At 35.5% G+C, this 22227-nt stretch overlaps 3 protein-coding genes and 1 non-coding gene across 13 annotated transcripts; 2 read left to right on the top strand and 2 right to left on the bottom strand.

The window, feature by feature from the left end:
- TRNAS-GCU lies at positions 26-107 on the bottom strand. The gene has a single exon. It is a non-coding gene; the product is annotated as a tRNA-Ser (tRNA).
- LOC18591792 (mitochondrial uncoupling protein 5) lies at positions 536-2122 on the top strand. The gene has a single exon (XM_007018139.2). The coding sequence runs from the start codon at positions 990-992 to the stop codon at positions 1944-1946; it is 957 nt and encodes a 318-aa protein (XP_007018201.2). The 5' UTR covers positions 536-989; the 3' UTR covers positions 1947-2122.
- LOC18591791 (rho GTPase-activating protein REN1) lies at positions 2515-15777 on the bottom strand. Of its 9 annotated transcripts, XM_018125981.1 has the most exons (26): positions 15454-15773; positions 15198-15308; positions 15027-15068; positions 14871-14915; positions 14652-14729; positions 14197-14233; positions 13914-13990; positions 12768-12838; positions 12580-12658; positions 11891-12035; positions 11393-11512; positions 10973-11050; positions 10622-10677; positions 10454-10523; positions 9977-10061; positions 8634-8877; positions 7870-8079; positions 6943-7263; positions 6684-6733; positions 6336-6396; positions 6171-6254; positions 5352-5465; positions 5106-5269; positions 4772-4823; positions 3432-3626; positions 2515-3189 (listed from the first exon to the last, which is right to left on the bottom strand). In XM_018125981.1, exons 2-26 carry the CDS (start codon positions 15234-15236, stop codon positions 2974-2976), a joined length of 2733 nt encoding a protein of 910 aa, XP_017981470.1. In that variant the 5' UTR covers positions 15237-15308; positions 15454-15773; the 3' UTR covers positions 2515-2973. The 9 variants fall into 9 exon arrangements, 8 of the variants coding, with proteins under 8 accessions (XP_017981470.1, XP_007018197.2, XP_007018198.2 ...); XM_007018135.2 differs by lacking the exon at positions 15454-15773 and having other exon boundaries at positions 3437-3626; positions 15198-15428; XM_007018136.2 differs by lacking the exon at positions 15454-15773 and having other exon boundaries at positions 3437-3623; positions 15198-15427.
- On the top strand, positions 18420-22087 carry LOC18591790. Of its 2 annotated transcripts, none has more exons than XM_007018130.2 (6): positions 18420-19080; positions 20449-20539; positions 20724-20881; positions 21111-21138; positions 21338-21446; positions 21613-22087. In XM_007018130.2, exons 1-6 carry the CDS (start codon positions 18796-18798, stop codon positions 21692-21694), a joined length of 753 nt encoding a protein of 250 aa, XP_007018192.2. In that variant the 5' UTR covers positions 18420-18795; the 3' UTR covers positions 21695-22087. The 2 variants fall into 2 exon arrangements, with proteins under 2 accessions (XP_007018192.2, XP_007018191.2); XM_007018129.2 differs by having other exon boundaries at positions 20721-20881.

The following is a 22227-nucleotide window of genomic DNA, read 5'->3' as shown; positions in this document are numbered from 1 at the left end:
AATAAAAAGAGAATTAAAAATGTATCGTCGCCTGAGAGATTCGAACTCTCGCGGGGGAACCCCATGTACTTAGCAGGCACACGCCTTAACCACTCGGCCAAAGCGACTTTCTTTCTCATGGTTTAATTTTCTGTGTGTTGACTCAACACGTTATTGTGTTGGAGGCTAAATGGCTAATCAGCTATCTGTGCTACTTTTCAGATTTTGCTAGTTTTGCTTCGAAATTCGTTATTTTCTCCCGTTGGCTATCTATTGGCTACATTCTTCATCAATGTAATCTAAAATGGATATGTTGACGAATTACTTAAAAGACTGTTTATATCAGTAAAAATGTTCTTTCTCTATAATATTCCATGGCTTAATTTACTGATAGCTTCAGTTGATTTCCTTTTATAAAGTTTTGATGCAAAAGAATATGTCCTTTAATTCCGAAGCTCTTGAGACTCATTGATTCGATCAAATTAACTCACCCCTCAGCTCCCTACAATGTTTACCATCATAATGATAACATGAGGACACTGAACAGAAAGCCTAGAAATTAGATTTAATCTCCTTTCCGATCGATTTTAAAAGCTTACTCTGTTACATTAGCCTGGTACATTCTGGGTTTAATCCTCAAATTCCTCCTCCCAAACCAAAAGCCAGAATAAAATGGTTCCTCTCTTTACCTAATGAATTGACCAGTGTGGTTATACGAGCAGATTGAAATGATTTTGAGTTGGGTCAACCCAATTGAAGGCCCATCGGTTCTCAGTCTTTTTCCAAGAGGAATGAGGGCGCCCCTTAACGTGGGACCCCCCATATATGTATGGACAGCATAACCTAGAAAGCCCTACCACCTCTCTCTCTTTCTCAATGTACTGTGGTTTCAACTAGACAACTAGCTTGCCAATGTCTGCACCACTTTTCTCAACTGTCTTAAAGCATAAAACTGAAGAAGCAAAACCATAATAATCTCTACTTTCAGATTCCTTTCTTGCGAAACCGACATGGGTCTTAAAGGCTTTGTGGAAGGCGGCGTAGCCTCTGTCGTAGCCGGCTGTTCAACTCACCCTCTCGACCTCATCAAAGTCCGCATGCAACTGCAAGGCGAAACAAGCACCTTTTCTCACCAGCTTCGCCCAGCTTTCGCTTTCTCTTCCTCGACTGCTGCTGCCACTTCCATTCATCTGCCTCCTCCTCCTCCCCCGCGTCTGGGTCCCATCTCTTTGGCCTTCCGCATTGTCCACTCCGAAGGCCTACCCGCTCTCTTCTCTGGAGTCTCCGCCACCGTCCTCCGCCAAACTCTCTACTCCACCACACGCATGGGCCTTTACGATCTGTTCAAGCAACGCTGGACCGACCCAGAGACTAAAACCATGCACTTGACGAAAAAGATTGCTGCCGGGCTTATCGCCGGAGGAATCGGAGCGGCCGTCGGAAACCCTGCTGACGTGGCGATGGTACGCATGCAAGCCGACGGAAGACTCCCACAAGCGCAACGCCGTAATTACAAGAGCGTTTTCGACGCCATCACACGGATTTCGAAGCAAGAAGGCGCGGCTAGCCTGTGGCGAGGCTCATCACTAACGGTGAACCGCGCGATGATCGTGACGGCGTCGCAGTTGGCAACGTACGATCAGATCAAGGAAGGCATATTGGAGAGAGCACTGATGGAAGACGGGATGGGAACACACGTGGCTGCCAGCTTCGCGGCGGGGGTTGTGGCGGCGGTTGCGTCGAACCCTGTGGATGTTATAAAGACGAGGGTGATGAACATGAAGGTGGAGCCTGGCAAGGCCCTACCTTACAATGGGGCAATAGATTGTTTGATGAAGACAGTGAGAAGGGAAGGGTTTAGGGCCCTTTATAAAGGGTTTTTACCGACGGTTTCGAGGCAAGGGCCGTTTACGGTGATTTTGTTCGTGACGTTGGAGCAAGTCAGGAAGCTGCTTAAGGAATTTTGATTAATTGATTAAATATTAATGGTGACGATAAATTAGATTGGAATAATTTAGTTTTACTAAGATTTTCCTATTGACAAATGAAGATCGATAGAATTTATTGCTACTAATGTTATTTTTGGACCATCGCATATTTATTTTACAACGTCAACATCAAACGTAAAGTTTGATGGTTAAGGTTTAAGCTCCCCATCTTTGTGGGGGAGATGGTCCTATTCGAGTGCTGCATTATATCCAGGAAAAAATTTTATGGCCGCCTTGGCCTCTCAGTATTCGCATTCGACATAGATTATCGAGTCTCTCTCAGCCTCAATTTTGCAAGAGAATGATTTTTGGGGCTGTGGTGTAATGATGTCCCATTCTCGTGGTAATTGATACAAAATTTGATGACTTAAAACATAGAAAGGGAAAGACCCAAAAGGAGCCCTTGCACACTTGGTATGACTAGATGAGACCCATGAAGTGATGGGTTCAGGTCAAAGCTTGAGGCTTCTCCACTACGCTCAAGGGTCAAGTTACAAGTGGAGACTCGATCCTGGGCTCACCTTCATTTGGCGTATATCAATATAGATAGAGGAACTTAAATTAAAAATTGTATTTGCCCATCAAAGCAATAAGCATGCAGTTGCTATACAATCCTACTTGGTCTCTCTGACAACAAAAATCAGTCACCAACATTTTAAATTATTCAGCTCACATCTAGGACATACTACTTATATGTACATGTTGGATTAAAGGGTATCTGGACTCTGGCCTCTCCTCTTTGTAATGGGCATCAACATCAGTCTCCCAGCATCTCCCTCTGGTAATCTGGAGTAAGTCCTTGCGTTAGCAAGATGCTGACCTAATAATCCTGATCTCTATCTGAACTGTAGGACACTATGGCCTTCAGAACATCCCCTGTCCAGAAAATCGGTTTATTAGTCTTCTGCTTTTATTACCTCCATCTGGATCCGGTTATCTGATTTTTTTTTTCTTAGTGTGGAACTGTTTGGCCTTCTTATCCCACCCCTTTGCCTGGATTCTACAGTTATTGGCTGATGTCTAGTCCTCTACCTTTTTCTGGATTTTGAAGAGATTGAATAGGTTCTGATCCTTTGCCTTTGTCTGGGTTTGGAACAGCTTGACCTGAACCTCGGCCTCTCTCCATACCTAGGATTTCATTTGCAATCTGGCTTCGCCGCTCCTTCAGAAAGTTGAGCCGGGTTGTCAGTTTTGTCAGTGCTGAAGATGTGGAATTGGCTCCCTGAATAACAGAATTAGCTTTTAAAAAACAGTATCGAATGATACCTATTATTACCAAATATGCACTGAAAGGAGTATGACGGCAAGCTATTGTGGAATGATAAGAAAACATGTTCTCTAAGATGAAGAGGAGAGTAATTTTATCTTGAATCGTAAACTTTTGATGGTAAAGGGTTCAAATTCTAGAAAATTGCATGACAGTTTGATACAATTGGTGTCACGTTAAATTAAGATAAAGCATACCTCACCCTTTGTAGCAGACTTCTTGGAATTACTGGGAGCAAGAGGCTTCTGTGCAGCTGTCTCTGCTGCATGCATATGGTTGCTGTTATGTGCTGAATGATCCAACTGTTGGTTTTGAGGTGTATGTTTATTTGCCAAAGATGATTCCTGCTTCTTCTCATTCTTGCACCATGCTTCGTCCAAATATGTATCCTGCTGAATCAGACTCTTGGTTCAGTGAATAACATTAAAAACAGAATTGTCACATAGCCAGGAGCTGTGACTTTACAGATAACCCACAGCTGTCCAAGAGACCACACTAGGATTTTTCATTAATCATTATCTTAAATGTAGCCCAAGCTTAAGTCTAAACTTAAAGCTTAAAAAGGCAAGAATAATTTCATAACATCACTTGACAAACAAAACGGAAATGCGTTGTCCTGAATAAGTTAGCAACAGATAACGTGGTCCAAAAGCTGGTGAAAATATTGTAGTTGCTAATTTGCATGGTAAAGGTCTTGTGACTAAAAGTAAAGCTCTTTAACAGGTTCAAGCTCAGCCTGTATCTAGTGTAAATGCCTAATGCTCAAAATGCTAACCTCACTGTTGAAAAATAACCGAAAAGAAAAACAAAAGAGGGAGAGAGAAAGAGAGGATAAAGTGCCTAAAGCAAAATAGGTTCAAATCAAGCTCAACTTTGATTCAAAACAAACCCAGCCAAGCTTGAAGAGCTAATGCTCAATTTTGTCTCGTTGGGAACCAGTGTAGTATATCTTTAATTTACAGCATCTGGACATAAAACATAGTGTCTTAAAGTCTGCTGCATTAGAGTTCACAACACATAAAGGAAATTTATTACTATGAAGCTGAAGATAATATAAACTTCATCCATAAAGTTGTTCACCAGGACCCCCACCCTACTTGGACGGGTTGCAATATAGATAATAAAAAAATGAAGCTGTTCATCAGGAGAAAAAAAAAAAACTGATCATATCCTGCAGAGATTGTCAAATTTTCCCTTCGCCTCACCAACTTTTACTCTCACAAGTTCCAATGTGCTGAGTGTATGTGGAATCTCCATACATCAATATACACAGAGCAGTGACTCAATTGTCATTTGACCATTCATTGGATTCATCTTCAAATAACTTCCAGGAAAACTAAATTTGCTAACTAATACTATGTCCATAATAACAAATGCAAACACATCAAAATTCAAGAAATAGAAAGGATGAACAAGGAGAGGTTTGAATGTCAAAGAAAATGAAATGCAGTTATCGAAGTAAAACAATAGAACCAATTCTATACACTTTCTAGGGAACTAGAGTACTTCATGCTGCCTCAAATGAATGTGAGCTTACCTTGCTTCCTGACCTTTTGAAAGCAGCTTCAGTACCTTTTGGCTTATCCTTCCTTTATTAAGAGAAAAATGAACATGTATATAGTTAAATCAAGTTCATAAAAGAGACGAGAATGGGGAATGAAAAAAATATGCAAATTAATACTAAATCTAAAGCATGAATTATGGTGAGTTAACAGTTACCAAACAACTCTATGTATTTTACTTTAACCAATTTCAATCACTACAAGGACGACAAGTATTCAACTCTCACAAAGAGACAAAGTAAAGAAATGTTTTGTAACTAATGACGAACAAAATGTGACATTGTGAGAGAGAAGCAACTGAAAGCTTACATTTTTGCTTGATGATTTGGTTGATGTTTATTGCATGAATCATTCATGGAAACAGAATTTTTCTCAAGGCGTTGATTAAGCTGCATTCCCAGATCATCAACCTTTTTTTTCAGATTGATTATGTCTGCCTCTGCTTGAGCTATGTCTTTGAGATCTGCCTTTGTCTTTATCATATTCTCAAGTTAAAATATGATGCAAAATAAAGAATAGTTACAGTAGTTAAATCTAAGATAGGCCATTGGCTACCTTTTCATCAATCGTAGCTGGGAGAGTTATGGGTCCTTGAAATGGGTTAAGTCCTGCTTCCAAAGCCATCCTCTTATCTCTCTCCCTTTGCAACTCTTCCTCTAATCTGGCCACCTTAAGTACAATCAAAAGCAACAATCAAGACTGGGCCATTCCCATAAGACTAGCACAGTATTGGCGATAAAAACCATTAGCTTTGTGCAACTAACTAATGAATAACATATAAATGCAAAAACAAATATTAAATTCCGTAAATCAACAAAACAAAAGAAATTGTTGTTCATATTACAAATGTATGCTTCCCAGAAAACATTTAATTGTCCACCCTGGATGTATTTGCTGCACTTTGTTATAAAAACCATGCCATATACTCACTGCTGATATTCAACCCTCAACTCTTTCTGGTAGGGCAAAATGGAAAAAGTTGTATACCATGCCCAAAAAAAAAAACTTTAGTGAGAACAACCAATTTGCACAAGGATTTTGTCTTATGAATAGGAATTCTTGCAGTAATAAAAGGGATCAAAACAAACAATGATGCACCTATAAAATTTTCATACACCTAATCTTTGGACCCATTTTTTACGGCCATTTTGCACAAAAATTTATATTGAAAGGGGAAGAAAGAAATGCATAATCAGATCTCCACTAACTTCCATAAATATTAAAGAAATGCATTGCCTTCAAACCATTTTTTTAACATAACAACATGCATCTTTGGTTGCTAAAGATGCATATCTTGATTCCTGACACAATGTATGAGAAACAGAAACAACAGCACACAAAAGAAATGAAAAAAAAATTCCCTTACAAACATACATCTTTCTCAAGAGCTAGGCGACGCTCATGCAATGTCTTCTTTCGTTTTTCCAAGCTGGCTTCGAGAATGGCATTACCTTCAATCTATTTTAGAAAGATGACATTAAAAAAAGTCTCCAAACAGATTGAGATAACAATAATAAGAAAGGGTGAATTTCACAGAACCTCTTCTGTGAGTCTGTTTTGCAAGTCAGATTTTTCGGCCTCGAGTGTCTCGATTTCAGCCCTGAAATTGGGTCAAAATTATGTAAGCAAGAATAGAAAATAGAGCTATTATTACTAATATAAAAAGGTCTGACTCTATATTGTTTTTGGTTTTTCCTTTTGGCTTCAAATATTATGCTATGCAAAGCACAGATTGCTCCATCCTAAGCAAGAATAAAGCCTTTAAAAGGTGCTTGGAACTTTCAGTGGTATTGGGTAACTCTAATGCTACGTGCAAGAATAACTAGGAAAACAAGTAGGCAAACTTATATGACATTTCTGTATACAGATCATGGGAACATCACTTACTCTTCTTCACATGGAAAATCAATGGATTCCATAGAAAGGTTCTTCTTTGCCTGGAAGCAGACCAGATAAATAAATTAAATAAAAAGTTACTACAAGACTATAAATGCATAGACCAACTTGTTCTGTTGTAAGTTAATTAACTATGATAACTTGCAAGAGCCAGAATGCATGCTTGCAAATACTTATTAGCTAAGAGAGAAAGTCAAACGAACTAGGCCAAAAGCAGAACACTTAATAAATCCAGAAAACAAACACTTACAGCAGTACGTCCCCAAACAGTGGGACGCCTAACATTGTGGCCAGGTCCATTTCCTATAGATATGGATTTTGGGATGCATGAGATTTGATTATGACTAGTTAACTGATCCTCCAACTTGGTTTCTCCATAAACACCTTTTGACAGCCCAGCAGACTTATTGGTCTCTGTTACTGAACTATTGCTACTCTGATTATCCTCACTCCTTTCTGAATTATCATTTTCAGACAGTGAAGAATGCGGTGAACTTGATAACTTCTTAGTGGCCTTTAAATCATCACCAGCTTCGGACAACTCAGAACCTGAGCTCGAATAATCAGAATCCTGCATTTTCATTTTCAGTTCATGTAAGTATAGACATCATCTTTTTATTACTGATTTATTGCTCTTTTCACTTTTTCAAGTGAAACAAAGATAATACTCAAAATCTAAAGCGAGGGGCCACAAAATGCAACAGCACAAGGCTACATTAAAACAAGCTGCCCTTTACCAACTAAAATAGCAAAGGAGAATAAATCATGATTCCTATAAGGGAAAGAAAGAAAGAACTGAATGCATCTGATTCTGATATATGATGCTGCAAAGATGATTTAGAATACATATTGCTCAGCAGTGAGTCAAGTCCATATTGTGAGCATAAATTCAAAGGAGAAAACAAAAAAAGACATGGAGACAATAGAAACCTTGAGTTGCCAGGTTGTAATAAAGGGAGAAGATAAACGAGCTACAAAATCATAAAAATATATAGACTGAGCAAATAAATCTGATAACCTACAAGCTTAGAGTGCATATCATGTATTAAAGAGAGGTAAACGGAATTTAGAGAATAGAAAGCTTTAACCATTCCAAAATTTGTATTAAGCTTGTCACAGCCATCATGAACAAAATATAAAAATGTAAATGCCATTGTAAGAAAGTAGAGAAACAAGCCTTATCATCATCCAGATCATTGTTAATGGAGTGACCACTCTCACTGCCTGTTCTACTTGCTACATCATCATCATTATTGTATGCATCAGATGCCTGTATTGCATCATCGCAATCATCATCTTCATAGGACTCACCATCATCAGTTGCTTCCTCACTTTCACTTCCACTCTCTTCTGAGTCAGAGTATAAATCAGGGGAAACAGAACCTACCTGCCAACAAAATGCTGAGCTTGAAATCACAACATAAAAACCAAATCCAAACAAAAGTAAAAAAATACTTGGAATATGGAAAACAGTCTCATCTATTGTTGTCTTTAAGACAATTAATATTCAAAAAGACTTGGAAATATTCAATTACCACCGCTATGATGGCTCTCACATTTATTTTCTTGCTTTGGAAGGAGAGAATGTAAGGCAATTGCGACGTGAATAAGAAAGACATGAAGACAGTACAGACAGTTCTACCAGAGGATGTTATGACTTAGCTTAACTTCATTCAAATTCCACTATTAGACAGTCATAATCTAGTCACTTAAGATTCTGTACCAATAGTAGCACATACACACCAGGACAACACAAACAATTTTGACTTAATGATCATATTGGCTCCAAAAGAACAAAATAGAAACAAAACATATTGATTGTGAACCACAGATAAAGCCTTAGAGCTCATATTTTTATGGGGTACATACATGTCCGTACAGCGACTACAGAAAGTCATATCAGAAGCAATTGTGGAAAAGAAGACAATAATTACAGCTTACCCCAAATATTTTATCATACTCTTCTAATAATGTTATAACAATGGCTTGAGCATGATTTGCTGCAGCAGCTGCTTGCAGTAGTTGAATTGAACCATCCCCACCCACATCAAAATCATTTTCAATCTCACAATCACCAGCTAGAAGGGGCCGAAGAAGCAAGGGTGCCATGCAAGCCGCCACAGCTGAAGAGCTCATCCAATTTTCAGCTTTGTGAGAAGCCACTTTTTGCATCATCAGTAGAATTCTGAAAGAAAGGAAGAAAAAGATACATACGGAAAAAGGCAAGTAGAAGCCAAGATGGCAAAGAATGAGTTTTTTTTTTTTTTGGAAACAAAGTATGAGGTTATATTTAATTGTTGAAATAAGATCGAAACCAATTTTTTTTCTCAAATGCCCATGGCTATGAGAAAAGCATTTCACTCATAATTTTTCAACAATAATCACTTGGTGCTGAAAACTAATAGGAAGTTAAAAGATGTATTCTGCTTTTTGAGTGAATAATTTTACAATATTCAACAAGTTCTGGTGTGCTAGGATTATTAATTCTAGTTTCTACATTTATGTCTTCAACAAGATATTATTTCCAGTTTCCCATCCCCAACCATTTTCCAAGGCATATATCAGAGGGGTTGCCTCACTCTAATACTTGTTATAGCAACAAGAATCTGTGGTTAATCAAGATTTTCACTCACCCAAACACATCACATAAAAAAATTTCTGAAGAAAATATAAAGTGCAGTTTCAATGAAAAGAAAAGAAGAATTTGAACCCCCCCCCCCCCCCCCCTTTCCCAAAGATAAAACAAGAATTGTGAGTGAAAATTGTCTCGAAATCCAAAAAGAAACAACGTAAAAATAACTGAATTATGACTTTCAAAATGAATCTAATTTAACCAAATGCCAACAAAGAAAACAATTGCTCTATACAGAAGTGGCTTAGTAGGTGTGAAACTTCTGTGACAACAAGAATACCCTTTTTTCACCTTTAGTTTTACAAATCTTATCATTTTATATCTATTTTCAATTATGAGTTATTTTTAATGTGGTTTTCTAATTTTATACATGCATGGATTGACAAAAGGTATTAATAATTGAATTTTCAGAAAGACAACATTAATTGCATAACTTAAAACAAAAACATATCAACATTGTTGACAATAACATTTAAATCCATAAATATAAAGATATTCTTATTTTAATCACCACATAAAATAACATCTCTCTTTTTAGAATTTCCGTTATGCTCAGGAAATAAATGCACAAATTGCATTTCAAAATATAACTTGTGCTAAGAAAAGTATAATACTTAAAAAGGGTAAAGAGTGAAACTGATGAATCAATTACCTCTGTAATAAGCGACGGTTTGGCTCAGGAAACGTGTCCAATACAGCCACACGCATAGCATTGACTCTAGCACCACGTTCAGTTCCTAATTATGCACATTGTCCAATAACAGAAAAACAACAAAACGAAATCTTCAAAAGTCATAACAGATAGGTAAATCATCCAAAATGCAATGTCATAGAGCTGAATAATATTCAACTGGACAATTTCCACTACATCCCTTAAAGAGCCAACCAATTGAGAACACGAGAACTTCACTCAATGGATGCTTAAAACAAGAACCCAGCACATGAAATTCTTATTTGTTCTTAGATTAATGAATAATAAAACAGCACATTTAACTCCAATAGAGATTATCTAAAATATACTTCCCTTTAAAATTAGAGGCATCAAGAATCCAGTTTTGGTGAAGCATTTTATGAGCTCAATTTATTACAGGGTAAGATAGAAAAGCAAACACTTCAATGAAAGACTTACGGCATGCTTCCAGTAGGGCATTGCAGCAAGATGCAGGGACAGGAGATGATGGCAACTCTCGAAGGACATACTGGAAAATGGCATGAAGGAAATTGAACAACAAAGTACCAGGTTCAGTTTATGCTGTAACTTCTATGAAAGAATCTTGTGGAAACTAATAAGGCATACCTTGACACAATCAGCAATGACATGAGGATCCTCCTCAGAAGAAAACTCACTTTTTCCTGCATAACAAGCATAACCAAAAGAGTTAAAGAAGACTGAACAGAAAGTATTGTGATGTGCAACTACAACTCTACAATAAATCTTTGGCTTCTTGCTATGTCCTATTCAATAAGCAAGGAAGCTTCCTTACACGAACATCAATTCAGATTTAAGTTTCTACAAAGCTACCCTTGATATTGAAAGTGTAAATCCAAAGAAATTGTAAGGAAGGAACACAACCTACAGTAACTGTAACCAATGTAAAAACAAGTAGAATAAAGAATATAGTCAGGGACAGAATGGGTCTGAACAAACCCTGTTCATATTCCCGAATTCGGCGCTCAACATCTTCGACATCTGCAGCTTGTCGTAAGATCCCTTCTACTTTGACTCCTGTTAAATTATTTTAATATGATCAAATGTTGCTGAATGAATATGAGAATAACAAGTGCTCTGGCCATATTACTGCAATTGCCAAACAGTAATATATCACACCCACATCTTCCGAGGCCACTAAAATTGTGAACAAATGTGTAAAATTCTTGAAAAAAGATAAAGAAAATTTTTTATCACATGCCGTGGTGCAGGAAGATGATCCAGAATATGCATATCTCTAGCAAAGCTAAATAATAAAAACACACATGCACATATACTCACTAGATTATATATGCATTCGACAGTTACCCAGTATATGGAATTAGCACCATGCAACAATTAATAAAAAAGAAAGCTCACCATGCTCTTCTACAAATCTGAGGGCCTTCTCCAAAAATGTTGGAGCTCCATCAACATCTTCCAGTGCTAGTAAAATTGGCCTGCCTATGACTGTAGATCTCACAGGCTGTTTATCATTCACTAACAAAGAGGAAGAGAAGAGCATCAATATCTGATATGAAAGGAACAATGAAACAAAGCAGCCAACTGGGTTGGAAGCTTGGTATGTTCAAGAAACAACTTGACGGACTTGCAAAAGAAAAAAAAGAGAATGAACAGATAAAGGAAAACTAGAAAAAAGGAGGGCACAGTGAAAAAAGTGTAGGAGGAACTGACAACTAAGGCTCTCAATTCGTAACAAGCCTAAATTTTGCTGATTTTGTTACATCATACAAATGTAATTATAGTTCTCCACATGTCATGCATTACTTCTGGTGTTTACATTGGGACTGGTCTAAATACAAATGAAGCCACAGCACAATAACCGCAACACTCAAAAAACATTGCTGCAGAAACTACCTGGTTCCTTAGAACCATCAACTGCGTCTGTTTGATCGTTCCCGAAGATGCCATTTTGTCCCATCACATGAGCAGAGCTTGGTGCTTGTGACAAAGCATGCTCAAGTGCAGTTTTCCACTCATACAAATCCTCTAAAGTTTCAGCCTGCAACACCAACAAAAGGAACCTTCTAGTCATCTTATTTTCCCAAAATCTCACTGTCTTGCCATTTGATTAAGCATTGAAGTTTTCCATAACATCAGATAGACACATAATGAGTGCTTTTCTCTCTGCATTCCTGCTTCAAAACCAGTAATGCGGCCAAAAAGGTTCTTAATAATGGGTTTCATAAGATAAAGAATGCTATCAGCAAGGTATAGAGTGACTGACTTGAATAAAACTTCTGTACCAAGGATGAAATTATCATGTTCAGGGCATTCTGGTAACACGCAGGTGCTGGCTGCTCAGTAACAAGGTCTTTATGCTTCAGCTTTTCATTAAAACTCATTCTTGGTTAGATTCATTTTGGTCACCTTTTGATATGAGGAAGATCTTTAACTGTTTCAGCAGAATCTTGATATTGAATGCAATTCAAATTGAGAGCTTACAACTATTTATCATGCTAAGGAAAATATAAAGTAGGTATGATCCAAAACAGTCAAAAAAGTAAACAAAGGAGAAAATATTGTTGGAGAATGGGAAGAAGCACCTTGAGTGTGAAGGCTCGTCCGTCGCGGCCATCAGGAAATAGTACGGTTAAGAGTTTTTTATCAGCTTTGACAACCACACTAGAAATTTTAAAAGGTACCACGAGTTAGTAAATGTTTTCAACTTCCATGATATTTGCAACTTTAACAAGAGATCAAATTGATAATGTATTCAGAAAAGCAAGCCAACCTGCCTGAATTGTTGAGATCAATACCACCAAGAGTTAAATTCACTTCATTCCCCTTCTGAGAAATGGCACTCTGAGAAGTAAAACAACTCTACATTAGTTTTCTAAAACCTTACATATGCAAAATGCAGCAAGGGAGAGAGAAATGGACTAGTGCAAGGGATATGAAGAGAAGAGAACAAGATAACATCAGGATAATTATAACATCTAACCAATAATATCAACCCATCTAGATTTTTTACTTTTGCCTCAGGGACTGCGTACTGGAGTTCTTCCTCAATATCCAAGACCAAATCCTTTCCTAAACCCAAGCAATAGTTAAATAATTTTTTTATATTATTCTTCGAGCTGAAGCTCTCGAATATCACAGCCTGTAGAAGAGGCCCCATATGTGTCATAGTGCATCATAATAAAGTTTAACACAATTAGATATCGGGATGAGCCATCTAATGAATTTATATCTATCATTTTTATCTTCACTCTGCTGGAGAACCAAAAATGAATTGGTGAATGAATTGATATATTGAACTATAGAACCATAATTGTCAATTAAGCAGTGCTTATTAACATCATTCTACTACATTAAAAATGTACATCAGTCCAAATTGCTAATAGGTCACTCTAAATTAGCACTCATTCCTTGATAGGTAACTTTCATTAATTTAGGGCCACACTAATGACTTAATTTTTAGGTCATGTTTCCTAATTTCCTAAGTCTTAATCTAGCATGAAAGATTTTCTAATATTCTTATTAAGTCTGCCCAAAGACAACCTAAAAACTGTAAAACCAGTGACAAGACCTGCTGTGCGAAATAGACACGAGAGTTTCATTTTCATTCATCTTTTTGATTCAGATATATTCTAGCCGCTAATAGTCATTCACAAAAGTGGAAATGATACTCAAGAACCAGATGCTTTTGATTGAGAGAGAACCCGTGCACATAAAAGATAGTCATAGCCAATCAGCATCATCCCTGAGGATCTTAAAATCTAGTAGAGTTAGAAAATGAGTACCACATCATATGACCTCTTATCACTTTACTGTTTCCTTATGATCATTCAATTTGTAACAGAGGATGTAAAAAACGGATAAATAAGCACAAGCATCCATGTTGAGACTGACAATCTTCCAGAATGCAAGTACTTACAGGATCGCTTCTGAAGAAAACCAACGAAGTATGTGTCAAAATAAACCACCTTTTCTTCCATGATGTCCATCCAATTCCTTAATAAAAAAAAGGAAAAAAAAAAGAAAGGAATAATAATAAACCAGAGGAATCCAAGACATAACCCTGGGATTGTGATTTCAATATAAACCTTGTAATGGTATTTTTCCAGTTAAATGTAAATCGAGGTTGTACTTCTGTGAAAGGCAAATGAGTAACTGAATTAAAGACCAAAGAATGATTTAACCAAGCAAAGTAAACAAACCTTTTGATGATAGAAAAAGTGGACCACTCTTTAAAACCTGCAAGAAAGTTTTGAACCTTAAAATGCACTAAATTTTACTACAGTTTTGTAAATTGCATGCTTAAAAAACAGGGAATGCGGGACAATATAAGGAATGATATCAAGAAGGTAAAACTAGCAATGCACTTAAAATACAGAATACAGTTCACAGTAACAGCAACAATGTGCTTGATAATATTAAAAGAGAATAACTGCTTTATATGCAATCTTTCCATAAAATGATTCCAAACCTTTAGTTGTAATCCCAAGCACATAAGTAGACAAGTGGTAGACAAAGATGATTACTAACACGATCACCATGATGATAAAGATGACTGCACGGTAATCTAGGGACTGAATGGTCATGTCCAATATGCAATAAACAATTCAATTCAGAAAAGTAAATAACAATCCATAGGGGGGAGAGAGCAGTTTACCGAGTTGCCACCACGAGAATGCAGATGATCCGGCGGGCCTGGTGCTGGAGTGGGTGGACCTGGAGCAGCAGCTTCTCCCTTCAGAGAGAATACAAAAAAGATTTTCAACACAAAAATCTCCCTTAAAAATCAGAATCTCGGTTCTGTTTTTTTTCACCTTAAGGCTCAAATCCTTTACTTAAAAAAAGAATCAGAAAAGAATGCAAGATTGATCCATACCTGAAGTCCTTGAGACGGCTCTTCCTTTTTGGAAGGAATCCTCTGCTAACGAAATCACACCGCAAACAATGAAAAACGAACAGAAGTAATTTTCAATGCAAAATTTCCATAAAAACTATATTAATGTAAACAAAAATTAAAAGAAAAATAACCTACCTGTTGTGCTTGAGACGGTTCTTCCTTTTTGCTAGGCATTTTCTAATCACAAAATAAAAAAAATTAACGTAAAATCACAATGTAGTTCTTCTTTTTTCAGTTTTTGAACTTCAGAGTCTTCTAAAAACGAATTAGAAAATTAACAAAACGAAAAAAGTGATTGATCAAAACCTGGTGTGCCTGACACGGTTCGTCCTTTTTGGTAGCCATAATCCTCTGATCACTCAAGAATCAGAAAAAAAAATGCCAAACAGGTCACGAAATCAAACGATGAACAAAAATCTGCACCAACCTTGTACTCATCAATTTCCATAATGCCTCTCATTCACAGCATTTAAACAAACAAAAAGCATGGCAAAACTCAAACTCAAACAAAATAACACCAAACAAATTCAAAAAAAAAAATGCAAACCAGAAAAACTTTTACGTGAGTTTGAAATGTACTTCGTGGGAAAACGCGAAAAGCAAAATGTAGAAGAAAAGAAAAAGAGATAAGGAAGAAGCGTAAAGGTGAGAACAGAGAGAATTTTTCTCTGCTTTCTTTTTTTGCTTTGTTTGTTTGTGTGAGTGTTTTGGCTCGGAATTCTTTGCTCAACGGAAACCCCGTTTGGTCAAGCAAAGGAAAAGCCTAAAAGCCCTCCAAAAGAGAGGGGGTGAAGGAGGCCGCCGATTGTGCAGCAGCTGTACACGTCACCCCTATTCTTTAGTTTTACGTCCTTTCCGTCCGAAAATTATTGTGTTTGGAGGGAAATGGCAGTCCCAGTAATTTCCCCCTCTTTTGACTGTCTTTAGCCCCGTGAACTCAAGGTTGGCCCCACTCGACCCAGATGATTTACGAATTTGATCAGGGTTGGTCTGATCTCGTGTGGGGTACGTTGGTCTAGGTGGGGTCCACGTCGATAAACACTATCAATGGTGTTGATTGATCGAGTTAAAAACAAAAGCTATGATCCGAAATTTGGGGCAGACAGATGATGACCATTATTGATTGAGCTTTCAATATATATTTTATTTATTTCCTCAATCATTGCTGTTTTCTCAACAATTCTTTTTTCGCAATTAATGCTTTCTAATAATTGACAATTGTTTTTACTATCAAAATTTTGTACTTTTCCATTAAGTACTCAAGCAACCCAGTAATGAACAAAGGTTTAAGAAGATAATAATAACGTTTGAAACTACAATTTCTCAAACCAATAGTAAGTTTTCAATTTCTCACTTTGTTACTTGAATATTAGATTATTTATGATTTAATAAGCAATATTTTACATAAGACATATAAGTAATTAATTAAAAAAAAAGGTGTGTAAGAAATTAATATAACCTGAGCTATATGCTTTAGAAAATATTTCCTAGCATTGCTCCTCTCCTCAAAGTCAAATATCCAGAGAGAGAGTGGATGTATGCCAAAGCAATGAAGAATTAAATAATATGTGTGGAAATGTGATGGTTTTCGAAATAAGCTTTCTAACTATGAGATTTGAATTCAATACATATATGGTAATAAAATGAAAGAAGAATATGGGAAGTACAGAAAATATACGGTTTTCTTTTCCCATGTTGGTGTAAAAGGTGAAAGATAGAAAAGAAGATTTAAGGTTGAGAGTTTAATCTTAAATGGGAGGTTAGTTTTAATTAAGTGACAACATTTAGATGAAGCTCACCGAGTGGAATTAATTAAGTTTTTAATTAAAATCAGCTGAACAAAAACAAAAATTGAAAATTAAAACTTATAAGATAATAAAGTTTTTAAAATCTTTTAAAAATTTTACAAAACGTTATATCCAAAAGGGATTTTAATTAAAAAATGTTATTTTTTTTATTTTGTTGTGTATATATTATTGTTAAATAATTATCTACATACTAATATCATGAGCATTCCTTTTTAATCCAAAAATAAATAGATTGGTACGAGTCTATCTTAATTTTTGATATCTCTCATAAAATATCTCACATCATAAAGACTTTAATACTATTTGTTGCAAAATAACATTTTTTATCTAAAAAATATATCTATTAAAAAAATTACTTATAAATTTAAAACTCATTTTCATCTTTTATGAAAGTGGATCCCCAGTTATTGATATGTTAATAGATTATTTCTAACTTTTGTCATTTAATTGATTTTGATATTTTAATTTCAAAAGTAAAATGCTTAAAAAAACACTAAAAATTAAGACACTCCTAAGAAATCTGTTATCACTCCATCTAAAACCTAACTACACTGATTTTTTTAAATTTATTATCATGTAAAAACTTCATTAGTAATGACAAATAACTAAAAAATGATGTCATGTTATGATTCTTTTTCAATGTCTTCATTTCCCCGTCGTAGATCTATCAATATGATTATATTTTGTAGCATTATTTTTTTAATCATCAGTGTAGTTTTTTATGTAATTTATCATGAATTTACTATATTATTTATTTTTTATTGAAAATTTTTAAACGCCACTTAATTTATTTATTTTATTTATCAAATAATTACATTTCATGGAATATGTCATGTAAAAATTCAAATGCAAACTCTGCACTTTTGCACGAGAAGATTGAAATTATCAATATGTAGTATTAATTTATATAAAAAATCAGTATAAGTTTTCCTTTCTTTAGTCTCTTTTCCATTTCTTTTGTCCAAAATTAAATAGGTGCAGCATTTATATTTTACATGACGTGAACATTGGAATTAATTCCAACTTATTTCTTCAAGAATTGTGTATAAATATATATCCAATTCAAGATATGAGACAAAATATGTTAATAATATTTATAAATAATAGATATAATATTTAAAAAAGTTTAAATTATTGAAAATAATTTAAATAAATTATTATTCTTTGATTACATTTCAATTAAATTTTTATATTTTTATTTTGAGTCAGATGAATTTTTATGATCAACAATTGACTAACTACATGTTATTAACATAATGTGCTGATATATCATTGTGAATAGTAATGAGATATACTTATATGATAACATAACATAAAATGATAAATAATATTTTAATTAATATTAATTAAATTTGATTGGATATAATAAAAATAATTATTTATTTATTTTTAAAAATAATTCAAGATTTTTTAAAACGTTATCTGTAAATAATATAAATATTCAAAATTTTATATTTTGAGACTTTTTATTTTTTCTTTTTATAGCAAAATAGGAAGCTTTGGTAGAAGATATTTTACCCGTGGACTAATAAATTTGGTGGCTCGGGCCAGGTCCAATAAAAGTTCCAACTCCCGAAACGACAGCACAAGGAAGACCAGGAAAAATTCAGATTAGCTAAAAGTATATTATAATTGTCACCGATCCAAGATAAATACGGAGATTAGTCGGGTTAACCCCGAATTTTATATAATTTAAAATTAAACAAAAAAATTGACCAGCTTCTCTCATTTCCCCGTGTGGTCGGTCGGGCACGCAACCCCAAATAAACCCAAGCCAAAACGGACCTCAAAGTCCAGCATGTAGAGCTGCTCAAAAGCTGACACGGCGGCTAAAAGCCCCTTCTCTTCTCTCTTTTCCAGGACAAAAACACATCATTATTTTTTTTAAAATGAAAAATTTCATGTTCTTCACCTGTAATTCCACAAGAATAAAATAATCCCGTTCCGGGAATAAAGCGAAGCAGATTTCCTTCCTTCGTTTCCGACTTGCTCACGAGACGAGGATTTCATAATTTTAGTTTAATCTGATTTGATCTTTTTAGGGTTTGAAATCGAGGGGTTTGGTGTGGAATTTTTTCATTGTTTTAGGGGGCGATATGGAAATAGCGGTTACGGGTTCGAGCAGCGAATCTTTGGCGATGGAAGTTGGGGAGATGAAGGGAAAAGTTGTGGAAGAGAAAGATCAGGTTCGCGTTAAGAGGAAGACTTTGCAAGCTGTGCTGGAGCAGTGCCAGAGAACTCTCGAATTGCTAAGTAACAATGAAGGTGGAATCGATGATGACGATGACGATGACGATGAAGATGATGACGATAAAGATGACATGGATCCTCAAGGGGAAGTCAGCGGCGTCGGTCTTCGAAGAGATCAAGAAGCCGACGAGGTTTGTTTAATTCTTTTTTGTTTATTGTTTGTTGTTGCTTTTCTTAGGGTTGGATTCTGTATTTGGATTTCTGTTTGATACATAGAAAAACGAATGAAAGGAAAGGAAATCTATGTGAGAATTTTAAATAATAACTTTTTAGCTCGTAAAAACGATTGTTTTCATTTTGCTAGATTTGTTCTGTTCTTTGTGAAGAGTTGGTTTATTTAAACTTATACTATGTTTTGTTATGGAAAATTCTATGTTCAGAACAGAAATTTAAATTTTTTTTTTCATAGAGGTTCGCTAAGTTAAATAGCTCATTCGAGGATTATGGCTTTCTTATTTGATTGATGAGTAATTCGGATCTGAGTTGAACTTAGCTTGAATAAGACAATTGAACTTGTATTATAGCTGAATGGTAGTTCTCATTTTGGATAAACGTCTGGTTTGTGTTGTATGCTTAGTTGCATATCTATGTCGAGTACTTTCTTTCACTGCTGCATTCTGAAAGGGCGTAGTTTTGCAAGACAGAATGTTACTGGTTGAGCTTGGTTCGTTATAATTATTGATGTGAGCTTGTAGTTTTTGCTATGATGATAGTTTCGGTCTTGAGTATGGCTCAGGTTGAGAAGCGTGTATGTTGTCATAAGATGGAGAAATGATATGATGAACTAAAAGCTAATGAAGGCTTGGATTGTGTTCTTTCACTATTGAATTGAAAAGGAAAAAAAAAAAACACCTTGTATGGAAGTAGGCCGGAGGGTGGAGGGCAGGAGTCAAGTGTAAATAAAACATGAAAAGATTAAAATACTCTTTGCCTTTTCAAATTCATTATACAATGCTTTTCTTTGCTTCAGCATCCATTTGCCTCTTAGCCTTTGTCTCATTGATGTTATATCAATTGCAATGCTCCTTTTGCATGTTTTTGTTTCTGTCTATATATGCATATATTTAGCTTGAAAAAAGAGATAAATGAGAATGAATCATAGAGAAGAAATTGAAACTTTTCCTGTATGACATTCATCGTGTGAAGTAGAACTTTGGTCCAGCAAAGATATAAGATTCGGAACTAATCTAAAAGGAATTCAAATTAGATAAATGAAGTGTAAAAACAGAGCCTAGTTTATGAAAAACTGGCACCTTCATATGGTGATTTCTTATTTCTTGATTTAGTATGCTGGTTGAATTTATGAATAGTTTTTTTTTTATTTAATGTAAATGGCTTTATGACATAGATTATGCTTATAAAATTAGCAGCATGATAGAAAGGAGATTTTGAAAATTTGCAATAAGTTTGGCATTTGCTTTCCCAGCAAATATTTTTAAATAATTTGTATATCTGATGGGAGCCCCCCTTCCCCACCCTCCCATTTTTTTTTAATGCAGTTGTGCGGTCTTCTCAAATCTAGAGTTCAATGCTCTGACTTCCTTGAAAAGCTAGAGTGTGCTCAGGTGCCAGTTCCAGAAAACATTGCTGGTATGCATCCAAAGATGGTCCTCTCTAGACTGTTAGCATATAAGATTTTTAACTCTTTGCCAACACATTGAGCAGGCATTTTTGTTCAAGTATTGAAGTTCATTCTTTTAGGGAACTTTCTTATTGGTTTTAAAATGATCTTTGTTCCCTGGATGCTAATGAAATTCTTCTTTGGAACCAGAAGAAGGTAGTTCTTGGGACATGATCAATGAAAATGATCTTTGGGAAGGCGAAGATGTTGATTCGGATCAAGAAGATTATGTTCTTGTTAGGCAGGAAGATATAGTAGAAGGCATTGCATGTTTTATGGCTGCATATTTGCTGTCCCTTAAACAGACTAAGGTCTGTGATATTCTTGATCTTTGTTGGTGTTATTATCATTTTGGAATTTAATGTTTCTCTTTGTAGTCATTCACACATTATACACTTAAGCCAGAGAATTTGGTTGTTTTATGTCAAAGTTTTTCTGTGGTCTTACTTTTTGGCAGACTGAATAAAAGTGTCTATGCATGTTCATCATGGATTATACAGCACTGGATGCTAAAGAGTTTTATTATGTTTTCTTTTTTAGGATTTGACCCCCAATCAACTTCAGGAAGGTGAGTTTGTTTGTCTTCATTATCGAGTTTTGGTATCCAATTATATTCCTCCCTAAATGTTAATGAAAATTTTAAGATACCATTTCACTGAATAACTTTTATTTTCCATCTCAAATATCTTTTATTCCATAATTAATACAATATTTCTGGCCATTAATTTGGCATAGGAATTCTGACAGTCTTTTGAATTCTCTTGTAGCGCTGAGCAAGACCTTCTCTGTAAAAAAGAAGAAGGGAAAACTTCGAAAAGCATGGGATGGAAGTAAAGTCATATATAATGTGGCGTCCTGGGGGGCAACTGCAATTGGGTAGGTTATAATTCTAATCTTGACAAACCAATTTTTCTCAATTCCTGCATTTGCTCGAAGTTTGCTCTGTTGTCTTTGATATCCGGCACCTTCCTATTTTGTCATTCTGATTTCACTCTAATGTCTTTTGGCTGATACGAAACATTTATTTGTCTGTGCTCAACAGGATATACCAAAACCCTTTACTTCTCAGAGCTGCCTCTAAAGCCTTCTGGACTTCTTGTCATGTTATATCAAAGCTTCTCTGATTTGCTTGTGCTACTTGGAGAACAAAGTGTGATATTGGAATTCACTCGTCGTATTTATGCTTTCATAGCTGTCAAATGCAGCTTGGTGTTTCGCAGGTTGTGTAACATGAAATACCATTCTTTTTCGTGCTACAGATCCATTGATCAATCTCTCTTAAATTTAACGGTGTAAATAGGTTTTCTGGAAACATTTCTGATTGCAATTCAAATTCATTGGCATTGTTCTCCTTGTGACGGCTCAGCCTTAAATCCCCTAACCCTTGCAGTCTGTGACCAGCATATAGGCAAATGCCTTGGGTACTAATGGATATCTGTATATGCTTTTGCGGTATGTTGTTTGTCTAGATGGACACTCTCGTTCTATTAATATTTAGTATTATTTTTGCTTTTCAATTTGTTATGACAGCCTTTTATAGTTGATTGCGACAATATGTACCAGTATCTAATTCCACCGGCAGTTTCCTATTTTCACCATTCTGAAATGAAATCTGTGTTGTAGGATCTGATTGATTAATTAGAGGAAATTTTTTTTT

This window comes from Theobroma cacao, chromosome 8, assembly GCF_000208745.1.
Source record: "Theobroma cacao cultivar B97-61/B2 chromosome 8, Criollo_cocoa_genome_V2, whole genome shotgun sequence".
In the NCBI taxonomy this organism is placed as follows: domain Eukaryota; kingdom Viridiplantae; phylum Streptophyta; class Magnoliopsida; order Malvales; family Malvaceae; genus Theobroma; species Theobroma cacao.
The sequence above is the reverse complement of the archived record's forward strand: the minus strand, read 5'-3'. Positions and strand labels throughout refer to the sequence as shown.

What these genes read in the sequence shown, in the direction of transcription:
- LOC18591791 (XM_018125981.1), bottom strand. Translation starts at nt 15,236, where the DNA reads ATGGCTACCAAAAAGGACGAACCGTGTCAGGCACACCAG. An exon ending in GATCTCAACAATTCAGGCAG is followed by an intron (nt 12,659 to 12,767) that starts GTTGGCTTGCTT and finishes TAAAATTTCTAG; the next exon opens with TGTGGTTGTCAAAGCTGATA. An exon ending in CAGATTTGTAGAAGAGCATG is followed by an intron (nt 11,051 to 11,392) that starts GTGAGCTTTCTT and finishes ATAATTTAACAG; the next exon opens with GAGTCAAAGTAGAAGGGATC.
- LOC18591790 (XM_007018129.2), top strand. Translation starts at nt 18,796, where the DNA reads ATGGAAATAGCGGTTACGGGTTCGAGCAGCGAATCTTTGGCGATGGAA. An exon ending in AGTTCCAGAAAACATTGCTG is followed by an intron (nt 20,540 to 20,720) that starts GTATGCATCCAA and finishes CTTTGGAACCAG; the next exon opens with AAGAAGGTAGTTCTTGGGAC. An exon ending in CCCCAATCAACTTCAGGAAG is followed by an intron (nt 21,139 to 21,337) that starts GTGAGTTTGTTT and finishes ATTCTCTTGTAG; the next exon opens with CGCTGAGCAAGACCTTCTCT.
- LOC18591792 (XM_007018139.2), top strand. Translation starts at nt 990, where the DNA reads ATGGGTCTTAAAGGCTTTGTGGAAGGCGGCGTAGCCTCTGTCGTAGCC.